This window comes from Calidris pugnax, unplaced genomic scaffold, assembly GCF_001431845.1.
Source record: "Calidris pugnax isolate Ruff unplaced genomic scaffold, ASM143184v1 scaffold98, whole genome shotgun sequence".
Lineage (NCBI taxonomy): Eukaryota > Metazoa > Chordata > Aves > Charadriiformes > Scolopacidae > Calidris > Calidris pugnax.
The window spans coordinates 340949-354005 of NW_015090829.1; the positions used below are offsets into that span (position 1 = coordinate 340949).

At 48.6% G+C, this 13057-nt stretch overlaps 1 protein-coding gene across 3 annotated transcripts in view; it reads left to right on the forward strand.

Annotated features, from left to right (window-relative positions):
- The window catches only part of PAK6 (p21 protein (Cdc42/Rac)-activated kinase 6), a 40645-nt gene extending 29599 nt beyond the window's left edge, over nt 1-11046 (forward strand). For all 3 annotated transcript variants that reach the window (XM_014940721.1, XM_014940722.1, XM_014940723.1), the window contains exons 7-12: nt 2158-2649; nt 3047-3180; nt 5976-6102; nt 6288-6413; nt 7057-7191; nt 8981-11046. In XM_014940721.1, the coding sequence (XP_014796207.1) occupies nt 2158-2649; nt 3047-3180; nt 5976-6102; nt 6288-6413; nt 7057-7191; nt 8981-9148 (1182 nt within the window). In that variant the 3' untranslated portion in view covers nt 9149-11046. The remainder of the gene's footprint in view (nt 1-2157; nt 2650-3046; nt 3181-5975; nt 6103-6287; nt 6414-7056; nt 7192-8980) is intronic.
- Nucleotides 11047-13057: the final 2011 nt, after the last annotated feature.

Consider the following 13057-nt stretch of genomic DNA (forward strand, 5'->3'; position numbering starts at 1 on the left):
TTGAGCTTCTCATCCACCAATACCCCCAAGTCCTTCTCAAGGCTGCTTTCTAGCCGTTTTCTGCCCAACCTGTGCCTGGGGTTGCCACGTCCCAGGTGCAGGACCCTGCACTTGGCTTGGTTAAACTTCATGCGATTTGCATGAGCCCACCTCTCAAGCCTGTCCAGGTTCCTCTGGATGGCATCCCTTCCCTCCAGCATGTTGACTGCACCACCAAGTTTGGTGTCATCAGCAAACTTGCTGAGGGTGCCCTCCATCCCACTGTCCATGTCTCCAACAAAGATGTTGAACAGCACTGGTCCCAGTATGGACCCCTGAGGAACACCACTTGTCACTGGCCACCAATTGGACATTGAGCCATTGACCACAACCCTTTGGGTGCGGCCGTCCAGCCGCATTATGTCCCAATGGGAGAACCAGCAGCATCTCAGAATGTCCAGAGACCGAAAATACAGGGGCTGCCAAATTCCAGGAGCAGGAAATAACTCTTACGCATTGTGTCCCAATGGGAGAACCAGCGACATCTCAGAACGTCCAGAGACCAAAAATACAGGGGCTGTCAAATTCCAGGAGCAGGAAATAACTCTTACGTGTGGTTAGACAGACGTGTGTCAGCTTGTATGTGTGTTCTGTGCCCTTTTGCATGCTCTAGGTTATATAAAACCTTTTTTTTTTTTTTTTTTTTTTTTATATTCTGCTGAGACAAACCAGGAGTTGGGAAATGCATAGCTGGTGTCCGCGAGCGTGTCTGTGCAGGAGCCAGGGCTGGAGCTGGGCCACGGGGAGGAAGTTCTCCTGCCGGGCAGCCTGGGCTCCAGCTCTGCCCCCGGTGCTGCTCAGTCACCTCCCGGGGCCTCCCCTGCCTGAAAACGAGCTGGGTGTCTGCTCAACTTATGCAGATTTTACTGTTGACAAAAATCCTTGATTAAAAAACCGAAGTGCATACAATTAAATTCTCGACCATTATTTTCTGTCTGAGACAGAGAAAATGAGGGCTCTTTTAAATTTTATTTTTTTTTATTGGCAGCTTTTGGTTCCCATACCCGTATTATTAACTTTATTAATAATCTGTCTGAACTGAGAGAGAGAAGCAGCTTGTTGCTTTGAAGTTTTTATTTCACCCTATAATATAAATGATTGGCTTGCTCTTTCTGAAGTTGCTGCTTTGTCAGATCCACTGCTATTTTACATGTAACTAAGTCTGTAATGTATTTTATACCTAACCTGTTGGTGAATTTTAATTAGTCAACATTTCCAGGGTGAGTATTAGCACTCTGAGATTTATCCTTCTGGGCAGCCCCGCGCGTAGCACCACGTGGGAATGTGTATCCTGAAGCCACGTTACCCCGGGCTGAGATCCCACTGCATCCCATAAACCAGGGTTGGGCCTGTTTGGTTCCCAAGTGGGAGGTCTCAGAAAGCCCTCGAATGCTCCAGGAAGGAGAACTGCTGATCCAAACTCATCCTGGGTCGGTTTTGGGCAGTAAGGTTCTGTGTCACTTGGTGTCACGCTGGCCTCCCACGGCTGTCCTGGGTCAGGGTGCTTTTCCCAAAGGTCTGTGTCTGATGGACAGGAATCTCTGCAGGTACCAGTGGAAAGTGCAGAGAGAGAGTTTTCAGTAGGCAGAGCGTAATTACCCAAAGGGAATTAGGCCAAGACATCAAAGTGATTTACAGCTTTGGCATGAATCCTCTTTCCTTTTATATATAGGAAGATCAGAGGCGCAGAGGGATAAAGGATTTTAAAATTCTCTGCAACACAGGTTGCCCCTGAGTTTTGGTGGCAAGGCTGGAATGCTTTTAGCAGCTGCTTTTTTTTCTGTGGGTTTTGTTTTTGGTGTGGTTTTTTTTTGTTGTTTATTGTTTGCTTTTTTTTTTTTTTAAAGCATGTGCTTTTAAAGGTTCCTTTTTAAGAGGGCTGGTGGTACTTAAAGCGCAGCACCCATCCTGTAGCTCATGCTTGAAAATCTGCATCCGTGTGGCTTCCCCTCGTTGTGCAGCCCCAGAGACAAGAACCTCCAGCTCTTGACTCTGCCCCAAAACGTACTAAACCAGAGCAGTTTAACACCCAACGGATACCTGAGGAGGCTTCATTTCTCCTGTTACTCTAACCAGTGCTTCTTCTTTCTTCCACTTTTATATTTGTTCCTCTCCCAGCCTAATGCTTTCTTCAGGCCCCAGCAGTGGGGTTCACCGCGCAGCCCCGCAGCCAAAGCCCAGTCTCTTCCACCGGATCAGCCCGTCTCCGACTTCCCCAGGATGGTCTCTGAAGCTGGGACCCCCCAGAAATCCCCAACGGTGGAGAAGGCAGTCACGCTGCCGCAGGGCAGGCCGTCGCCGGCGGGGTCTCCCAGGAACCGGCAGACCCAGACGAGTTCTAGCAACCTCCACCTTCCCCAGGACTCATCTGCCAAGGGGCAGTTGGCCAACGAGGACCCGGTGGTTGTCACCCACGAGCAGTTCAAAGCTGCCCTTAGGATGGTGGTGGACCAGGGGGATCCCCGGACGTTGCTGGAGAACTACATAAAGATTGGGGAAGGGTCCACGGGGATCGTCTGTATCGCTCGAGAGAAGCACTCGGGGAGGCAGGTGGCGGTGAAAATGATGGACCTGAGAAAGCAGCAGCGCCGGGAGCTCCTGTTTAATGAGGTGAGTGAAACTCATGAGAGATGGGGTTCTGCTGCCACCGTAAAGCCATAGATTCTCAGAATTGCCTGGGTTGGAAGGGACCTTCCAGATCCTCGAGTCCCACCATCAACCCAACACTGCCAAATCCCACCACTAAACCATGTTAGATCCTCGAGTCAACCTAACACTGCCAAATCCCACCACTAAACCATGTCGCTCAGTAACTCTGACAGTCGGTGTGGCAAAAAGAAAGGAAGGGCAGGAAACATCTTACTTTGAATAGAATTATTCCAGTACCAAGACTGGGGGATGGAGGCTGCTGCGTGGTGCTCACAGGGTTGTGCACGTTTGCTTTGTAGGATAAGATAAGTTTAGGTAGTGATTTTGTGGTGGTCAATTGTCCACTGTGTTTTTACAGGTGGTGATAATGAGGGACTATCAACATGTCAACGTAGTGGAGATGTACAAGAGCTATCTCGTGGGAGAGGAGCTCTGGGTGCTGATGGAGTTCCTGCAGGGGGGAGCCCTCACAGACATCGTGTCTCAGATCAGGTACGAAGCAAAATCCACAACATGAGTGCTCGTGTTCCCACCCGAGAGGTGAGAGCAGCAGAGGGGAGATTCTGGGAAGAACAGTTTCCCTCGGAGATCTTGTGATTGCAGTGCCCTGAAACTATTACGCTTCAAGCTGTCATCCATTTGAAGTATGTGCTAATACTTCTGGTGTAGAAGAGACCTCATTTACAGTACTGATCCCTTTAGATACCTGCTATTCATCTACTTGATGACCTTCCCTGTGAAACAAAGTACTCATGGAAAGTATTGTTTACTATATCTGTTGTGTTCTGGCCAGGACGCTCATTGAATGAGTATTAAAGAGCACACAGAAATAGTTTTCAGTGGTACAACCTTAGTGAGGTTGAATTTGTGGGTAATGCCTCTGGAGAAGTGCAGCAGAGCCTTGAGATCTGGCCTCTTTCCCAAATTTCATCGCCTAAAGATAGCAACTGCTGGACACTCTCCTAAATTTGTTTTCTTATCCACACCACTTCATGTTAATTAATGACCAAAGCATTCCTGTAGGGCAAAGGAGTTGTTCTCAAACGGCCTCCAGAGTCCCACTCACCCGGTGTCCTGGTGATGGTGGTGTCTGAGCCGTGACCCTGGAGCACCCTCCTCCCGCTTCCCAGCGGCCCCACGGGGCTGGGAACTGGTGCAGGGAACACCAGTGAAAAGTCTGACCGAGAAAGTCTGGAGGATGAGCTTTCCTTTTTTTGAAGATTCAGAATCTTAATTGGATTACAATTAGGTAGTATTGCTAACGCTAATTGTATTTACTTTTTTTAATCATAGTGTGCCTTTAATTCGCTTACGTGCTTTGACTAGCCCTGACCGAGCCCGTGGTGGATCTAAGGCACACGTCTCGCTCTGTTGGATTCTCTGTTTTGGATTTGCATCTGTGATGTGCTTGGGAGGCATAAAAAAGCACCTTGTCCTTTGTAGCCTCCCCAGCCCCACCTGCGAGGAGTGGTTTGGAGACAATTCGGTGGCCAGGCCTCCAGCGCCGAGTTCAGGGGACGCACCTCGGGGTCTGGGAACCCAGGTCCCACTGTAAATCATGTCCCTGCTCCCCGACAGGAAAAAAGAACATTTGGTCTCTGAGTGCTGAGTTACGGCGCTGCAGAGCCAGTGCAGCTCTTGGAGCTCTCAGCTGGTATTAGAACCAGTGGAATGACTGATAAAAAATAGCTATTCTGAAGAGGTTTATGGAAGGTCTGTGTACATCCATCAGTGAGACTGAATTCCACTGTGGGGCCTCAGCCTGGGCTTGAGTTATTTTATGACGCCTTCCTTTGAACCTTTTACCGAACGCTTGTTTTTCTACACAGTGAAAACAGGCTGTGTTATAACCATAACACCAGAAGTGAGCTGTGAGCCCTTATCGGCTCTTCACAGGGAGGAAAATTCCCTCATTCCACTCACTAAACATTTGCTGAAGGTGATAACTGATTTGCATCTCCAGGAGTGAGCTAATCCTCCAGGAATCTGTTTTACACCACGCAGTCACTCGGCTGAAACCAGATTTCGTACGTGACCAGCTGGAAGTGCAGCTCTTGGTACCTTCTAGAAGCACAGAGCTCAGAGGGGTCTCAGCTTTTCTTCCAGCTCACGCGCTGTGAAGTGAAAAGTGCTGTTTCTGAATAGGTTCAGTTCTGTTTTGGGGAAGTCACTCTCTGGTTAGAGGTTAAATCAGCGGCAAAAGTAGTTCCCTGCTGTCCTTTGGGTATCCTTCAGGAGGCCACAGCACAGGGTGTCCTGCTCAGGTGGTGGGTTTGGTAGAGTGAGACATGGAACACCAAAGGAGTTGGTGGAGGTACAAATTTCTCAGGTGATGGTTCGACCTCCTTCATGGATACATAGAAATTGCTCTTGGGTATCGAGAAGGTTGTGGTGGGCTCTGCAGCGTCCTGCCTTCTGAGAGCTCTCGTCTCCTCAGGCTTACTTGCACACCTGGATTTGAGGAGGTATCATTTCTGTGCCCTCAACCGAGAGGTGTTTGAAACAACCGCCAGAGACAGGCTGAGAATCAGAAGTGCTCAAATCGGGAACTTCAGCTGTTCTTTGAAATACTGAACTTGTAGTATTGCTCAGTGAACGTGCAGAGAACACTGTCACTGGCCCCAGTTACAGGAGAAAATTTTAATTTACCATTTTCACTGATACTTGATCATGAAAGTTCTGGTGTTGGTATTCCAAACAGAAAGAGCTGCTGAAGACAAGGTTCTTGGTGCCCATCCTCAGTGTGCTCCCAGACTGAGTGGTAAAATGACTTCCCTGCCTGTAACCTGTGATGCCTTTGATGAGGTGCAAGAGTATCCAAAGTGTTGTGGCTGCACAAAACCTGCTAAGGATCCCTAAGTTCCCTATCAAATTACATGTCTCGATACTTTCTGGATAAAGGTGCACAATTATGCCTTGTGAACAATAGCTTTACCGTGTTTGCTTAAAAAAAAGCTGTCTCAACAGTTGCTGTGGCACCTTGGCATGAAGAACTTGTCTCTCAGAACTGCTTGAAACAGCATCTTGCAGAATGAATTTAGGCACAAGATGTAAAAAGCAATTTCTCTGTATTAGACTTAGGAAAACTTCAAATTGCTGACCATTGAGACAAATGTTTTCAGCGGTAAAAGACACTCATAGAAGAACAGTGAAATGGTCGTGGAGAACCAAAATGTGTCTCTGCAATTCAAGTTCAGAATTGTGCTGTGCCCTGCGAGAGGCCCCAGGCAGGAGCCCTGTCCCCTGCCTGGTACAAAGCAGTTTAACTCCCCTGGCTTTAATTTCAGGTTAAACGAAGAGCAAATTGCCACGGTGTGTGAATCGGTGCTGCAGGCTCTGTCGTATCTTCACTCTCAGGGGGTCATTCACCGAGACATCAAGAGCGACTCCATTCTTCTGACGCTGGATGGAAGGGTGTGTTTCCTCAGACAAATTGTTTTCTGTCTCTGCTGCTCTCCCTTTGTCTGTCTCCTTATTTCTTTCCTGTTCACAACCCCTTGTTTGTACCTCCTCTTCTTACTCCTTCTGTCATCTTCGGTGTTTCCCTCCATGTTGCTTAAAAATCATTTTTAAGGTTGGCTTCTCTTCTCTTTGTGCAGGTCAAACTCTCAGATTTTGGCTTCTGTGCTCAGATCAGTAAAGATGTACCCAAGAGAAAGTCCCTGGTGGGTACTCCCTACTGGATGGCTCCAGAAGTTATTGCGAGGATACCGTACGCTACCGAGGTAAGGGACCATGTCCTGGAGATCAGGAGAGGTGGCAAATAACGTTCTGAAGTGTCACAGGAAAATAACTATTGTTTTTGCTAGGAAGAGCCTCTAGAGTCTGCTTAAAATATAAATACAACTATGACTACAGGTTTGGTTGTGATGATAACAATATTTCCTAAAACAGTAGAAAAACAGGTTGTTCCGCTTCTGGGAACGAGGTGTAAAATTGCTCTATTCTCACACCTGAAGCTTGGGACAGGCTGGTCCCCGCTGTCGTGTGGGCAGATGTGGGCCTGGAGCAGCCTGTGACACGGTGGGGATCAGTAAATCCCTCAGTGCCATGGAGGGGGCTGGGGGGGAGGCACAGACGTGAGCTCTGGGATGAGGGGCTGGTGGCAGCAGCCCCATGAGTTGCCTTTACCAACCAACCAGGTGCAGCACAAGCAGTTACTTGCAGACCTTCAAGTGTTGCAACACCGGTGTGGCTCCATCCCAGGTGGGAAGGTGTCTTTGTTAAGCTGTGCTTAAGGAGCCCGACGGCATTGAGTGGGTTAATGTTCGACTCTCTTGGTACTATTTGTGGGGTGGGATGTTGGAGTCTTTGTGAAGGCACCAAAGCAGGAACCTGCGTGTACTGATGTGACATTGGCTCCCACAGGTGGATATCTGGTCGCTGGGGATCATGGTGATAGAGATGGTGGATGGAGAACCTCCCTATTTTAGTGATTCTCCGGTCCAGGCAATGAAGAGGCTCCGTGACAGCCCTCCTCCCAGACTGAAAAACTTCCACAGGGTGAGCATACGGCAATCACTCCTAAACCGGGTGGTGATCATGGGGAAAACATCCGGATCAGCCCTTTCCTTTAGAGCTGGCAGTGAAGGTGATCTTGCTAGGACTTGTTTCCTGGGGAACCTCCTTGGCCCCGGTGCCGCAGTGGGTGCAAGCTGCTGCTGACAGCTAGTGGCTGCTGCAGGAAACGGCCCTAATAATGTCAAGGTCACTTGGGCAAAAACCTGGTAATGCAAATTAAAGCTGCTGCAGGTGGACCCAACAGTTAATACCTGGCTGCTGTTGGTAGAGGAGCTCATCTTCTAGGGAAGCAAATAGCTCTTGAGACCTTGAGAGAAGTTGTTGATGCCCCATCCCTGGAAGTGTTCAAGATGAGGCTGGATTGGGCTTTGAGCAACCTGGTCTGGTGGGAGGTGTCCCTGTCCATGGCAGGAGGGTTGGAACTCGATGATCTTTCAGGTCCTTTCCAACCCAAACCATTCTATGATTCTTGCTTCATGGCTTTCAGAACCACAGGACAGTGTTGGGGCGAGGGCAGGAGAGCTCATTACAGACAGAGCTTGTGAAAACACAGCAGCTGCTTTGAAGAACTCAGCTTCATGGTTTCTTAAGAAAAAGCAGCAGTGACACAAGAAATCCAGTGATTACCTTTTAGTCACCACTTGGAGCAGTCCTCCTTTCATTTCAGCCCAAGCCTCTGAGATCAAACAGCTTCTGCAGCGTTCGGAGCTCTCCGGCCTTTCCAATTAATCAGAATATCTGCAGCTGCTGAAACTGAATTATTTAAGAGAGCAGACTGCTGAACTAACAGCGTACGCTCAAACATCAACAGCTGCTCTTTCCTCTTTGCCTTTCCAAGGCTAATTAAAATTCCAAGGTCACATTCTGGAAGGGTGCTCTCCTCCCCATCCTGGTCTGGATTGCACGCCTTGCCCAGTGAGATGGCCCTACCATGGGCTGTCCCAACCAGAGCCCTTCACAGTCTTGCTCTGCTTCTCTTTGTCCTGGGAAGCAAAGAGGCTTCCACCAACCCTCTGGGTGGCCAGGCTGGTGGCCAATCCTCCCCCGTGTCCCGGCTGCCCATGCAGGCCTGGGCATCTCTCTTATGAGGAAAGGCTGAGGGACTTGGATCTTTTTAGTCTGGAGAAGAGAAGGCTGAGGAGGATCTGATCAACACCTATAAATACTGAAAGGGTGGGTGCCAGGAGGATGGGGCCAGGCTTTTTCCAGTGGTGCCCAGGGACAGGACAGGACAAGAGGAAATGGGCACAAACTGGAACATAAGAAGTTCCATCTAAACATGAGGAGGAACTTCTTTGCTGTGAGGGTGGCAGAGCCCTGACAGAGGCTGCCCAGAGAGGTGGTGGAGTCTCCTTCTCTGGAGACATTCAAACCCCCCTGGACACGTTCCTGTGGGACCTGCTCTGGGTGGACCTGCTCTGGCAGGGGGTTGGAGGAGATGATCTCCAGAGGTCCCTGCCAACCCCATGGGATTCTGTGAATTTCTGAGCTGAAACGCAGAAAAGATTAAATAACAAAACAGGAAACAAAATTAACTTGGATGGAAGGACGTGGCAGGGAGTCTTGTCCTTGTTTGCTGTGCCCCATTAAAAAGGAAACCCCTGTAAATGTTGTGCCAACCGGTGACAGGAAGTTATTGCTGCAGCCCAAAACCCGCGCTGTCTCACCTTGGTTTCTGTGCAAAAATGTCCTTTTTGACCACCAACCTGTTGGCTCGTGAGCTGTTGCCGGGTCCTTCTCGGGGCTGACGTGGCTGGTTGCTTTTCCACAGACCTCCCCGGTTCTGCGAGACTTCCTGGAGAGGATGTTGACGCGGGACCCGCTGGAAAGAGCGACGGCTCAAGAACTTCTGGATCACCCCTTCTTGCTCCAGACAGGACTTCCAGAGTGCCTGGTGCCCCTCATCCAGCAGTACAGAAAGCGCACTTCTACCTGCTGATTTCATCTAGGGGGAAAAAGCTGGCAAAAAATAACGTTTATTAAAAGAAAAATAATAATAATCAAGAAAACACGCAATCTTGTCCCTTAAATGGTGCTTGGAACTTGTCAGCGATCTTTTTAGAGGATGAATGTGAATCCTGCCCTTGCATTCTCAGCCGCTTGTGGCTTCTCTTTTGCTGAAGACAATCAATAGGTACTAGATCCAACCAGGAGCGTGTGGCTCAGGAAGGACGCGGGTATTTCCTGACTTGTGGGTCGCTTCTTCCCCACAGCGGCCTTTTAAAGCGGAGTCTGAAGTTGTGTGTCTGAATGTCTGCAAGTTCCTGCAAAACGTGGCTGCTGACTACTGAACTGGGAGGGTATTTCCCACTCAGAAATGTGATCTTTAGTCATACACTGGAGGCTGGAGCTGTCCCAAATTCACACTTTGGGGCACGGAGCCCTTTAAGCTCTCAAACAATGCACAAAGACTTGATAGGTTTTTTTTTCCTCCCAGACTTTTTCACAGACAATTTTAATTTCCTTCGGTTAAATGTGGACCTGGAAAACTGTACGTATTTTCCTGGGGAGCAGACGTGATCTGTGTATATTTGTTTCTAAATGGCTCTCTTGCATCAACGTGCTTCTCTTTGGCTGAGGAATATGTATGGTTTAGTGGTCAATCTTGAATCCATTTCATGATCTTAAACTTTTTTTGGGGGAAACCCCTTGGATACAGGCCTCAAAACAGACTCTGAAGACGGGTGTTCCTGCCACTGGGATCTTGTGGTTGAAGTTCACACCACGCAAAGCCTCCCGTGCTGCTGGATGGAGAGTCCGGGAGAGCTTCCTCCTGCATTTGCTTTCCAGGCGCCTTATCTCCAAGCCCTTTCTCCCAGGAGAGGCTGAGAAACGCTGCCCCGAGCCCGTTGCTGCCCTTTGGGGATGCTGGAGGAGACAGAATGGAAGGGTTTCAGCTGTTCCACGTATCCAGGGAGAGATTTTCGTGTTCACCTGAGGCGATTTCTGAGCCTCCGTCCCCCCTGGTCGCTACTGCAGGACACGGGGAGGAGAGGAACTTCCGATGTGTGTTTTGTTATTGGTGGGACCTTCCCCGTCACCCCTTTGTTTGGAAGGTTACTGGTTGTCTAAGCAGCTCTCTCCATTATTTTAAAATAGATCTAGGTATTTTGTATGATACGCTCTGAGCAGTGCGATTGTCGAGGTGATTGGACTCTAGGTCAGGATGTAACGTTGTACAGAACTGGTGTGTTGTTGTGAGGTCTCAAGAATATAATCTTATGTGTGGAACTGGGATCCTGTGTTGAAAGTCCAGATAGAAATCTATTGGAATTTAAATTATTCTTGGGACAGTCCTGCTGTCTCAGAAACCAACCTCATAATTCATAATTGCATTTTCTGCAGAAGATGTTGATAATCCCTGTCCTCTGCTGTTAACTCCACTTACAGATCCTGCTTCAGACTTGAAGCCACAGTTGATTACTTGAAGTAATTTGGGATGGAGTTCCCCTGCACTGATGGCAGCCATCCAGGTGGCACCCAGGAGCTCGCTCTCCGTTATCCCGGTACCTGCGGGGTTGTGAAGTGGTTGTCCCTGGATAACACCCTGCCTGTGGCCAGTGGAGGGAAGGGGTGGGTGGTGGTTGGCCTGGACTGGATGTCGAAGTTTGGGGCTGATGGAGTTGGTGGAAATGAATTCATTTAGCTCCTCCTTAACTGCACTGGAAAATTTTTGATGTAAAATGTTTGTGTATTCCAGATATACTGCTTTTTTTTATGCAAAAGAGCGGGGCTTTGAAAAGATTTATAAATTGAAACAAAAGATCCTACTCATCTGTAGTTGTGAATCCTTTGCACTTGTGTTTTAAATTAAAGTAGATCTTGATTTATTCATAAGCCTGTTGCGGTGCTGAGATGCTTTAAAATATGTCTGTAGTTCAGAGATGTAAGAGAAGCGTGAACCTTGAAGTCTGCTCTAACTGACCTCATCACTGGCTTTGAAAACAAGAAGAGACTATGGCAGAAGCCTGGATCCTAAACCAAACATTTCTTGGGCACAGGGATGAGGGGTTTAACATTTAACGTTTTCTACTTTGGCTCAAGTCTGACTAAACACAGTGATTGAATGCAATCTTTCAAGGGCCTTCTAATGTCTTATAAAACATTCAGAAGCCATTGCCATATTTGTGAGGAATGCAGAAAGTGTCCGTCCTCCCCTGCAATATAGAATTAAATATCTGATCCTTGTCTTTCTCTCTTTACAGCCGGTGCGTGGCGTAGCATCCGTCTTCCTCTGCAATATAGAATTAATATAGAATTAAATATCTGACCCTTTTCTTTCTCTCTTTACAGCCGGTGCGTGGCGTGTCACCAATTAACTGCTCCATTACTTAGAGGAGTGTGGAATCAAACACAGAAATCCTAAAATAAACCCAGATTAGTGAAGAGATTGAAGCAGTGTCTCCGGGGCCGGCAGCTCCTTCCCGGGATGCAGGCGGGAGAGCTGTGATGAGCAGAGCAGGTCTGTGGTTTGCATGGAGGGAGGTTTCTGGCAGGGTGGGTGATACCCAGCACTCAGCCAGCAGAGCCTCTCAAAGCTCAGCAGGTAATTACACTTTGAGATGTTGTTTTCTGTGAACATCTTCTGGTATACGCTCTCAACAAGGTTACACTTACGTCTCGGGGTTTTCTCTTTGTTTTGTGTCATGTTTCACCCCAATCCTTCCCTTTTCTTCTTCTTTCCTGTCAGCCTTGTGAGTTGTTCGTGCCGCAGCCTGGCGCGCAGTGCTGAGCGGGGCTTTGAAGGCGGCAGCTTGAGTTTGTGTGAACAATTTGCTGAATCAAACGGGGACTCTGTGACTGCTGTCATCTCCCCTCTGCACCTGCCTGTACACACCGGTGTCTGTCCTCCTCAAACGGGTGTCTGTCTGTCTGCCCACCACCACAACTCCCACTCCCCCTGAGGAGGAGGAGGTGGCCACTGTCAGTGGGACAAGGTGGCCAGTAAGGGAGGAGTAAGTAAGCCGGGTTTGGACTTGAGTCAAAAAAGGATTTGGCCATGGACCTTATTGCTCTCTCCAACTCCCTGAAAGGAGGGTGTAGAGAGGTGGGGGGCGGTCTCTTTTCTCAAGTCACAGGCGACAGGACGAGAGGAAATGGCCTCAAGTTGCGCCAGGGGAGGTTCAGGCTGGATATTAGGAAAAATTTTTTCACTGAAAGGGTTCTCAGGCATTGGAATGGGCTGCCCAGGGAGGTGGTTGAGGCCCCATCCCTGGAGGTGTTCAAAAGCCGGGTTGATGTAGTGCTGGGAGGTCTGGTTTAGTGATGATGCTCCTTGTTTGTTGTGTGGGTGTCTATTTTTGTCAGTCAGGTTGATGGTTGGACAAGATGATCTTTAAGGTCCCTTCCAACCTAGAAGATTCTGTGATTCTGTGAATACAATAAGGAATGGGATGATCTGGTGGGGAGGGGAATGTGTGTGAGGAGGTGTGGGGTTTAACCCCCCCGGGTGCGTGTTGAGCCCCTGGAGTTCAGGCTGAGAACTGAGGGCAGAAAGCACCGGGCACACGGTGTCTCTGGTGACATGTGCTGCCTTGGCCAAGGGCTGGGACTTGCTCCCGTATCCACTAACTGCAGTTAAAAAAGAAGGTGATCCCATTTTTTTTTTAAGAAATGCAATGTTTTATTTATTTTTTTAAAAATAAATAAGTCATAAATTTACAATTCCAGTGTTGTGTTAACACCGCGGGGGAGGTACGGTCTCTTCGAGGATGTTGGACCAGGCTTGGAACAGCTTCTCTCTCACACCTCCTTCAGCGGGTGCGTGGTTGGGGTTTGGGTTCTGTGGGTTTGGGGTTTTTCTTGTTTGTTTTTGTTTTTTTTTTTCTAGCAGCACTTCATAATGCAT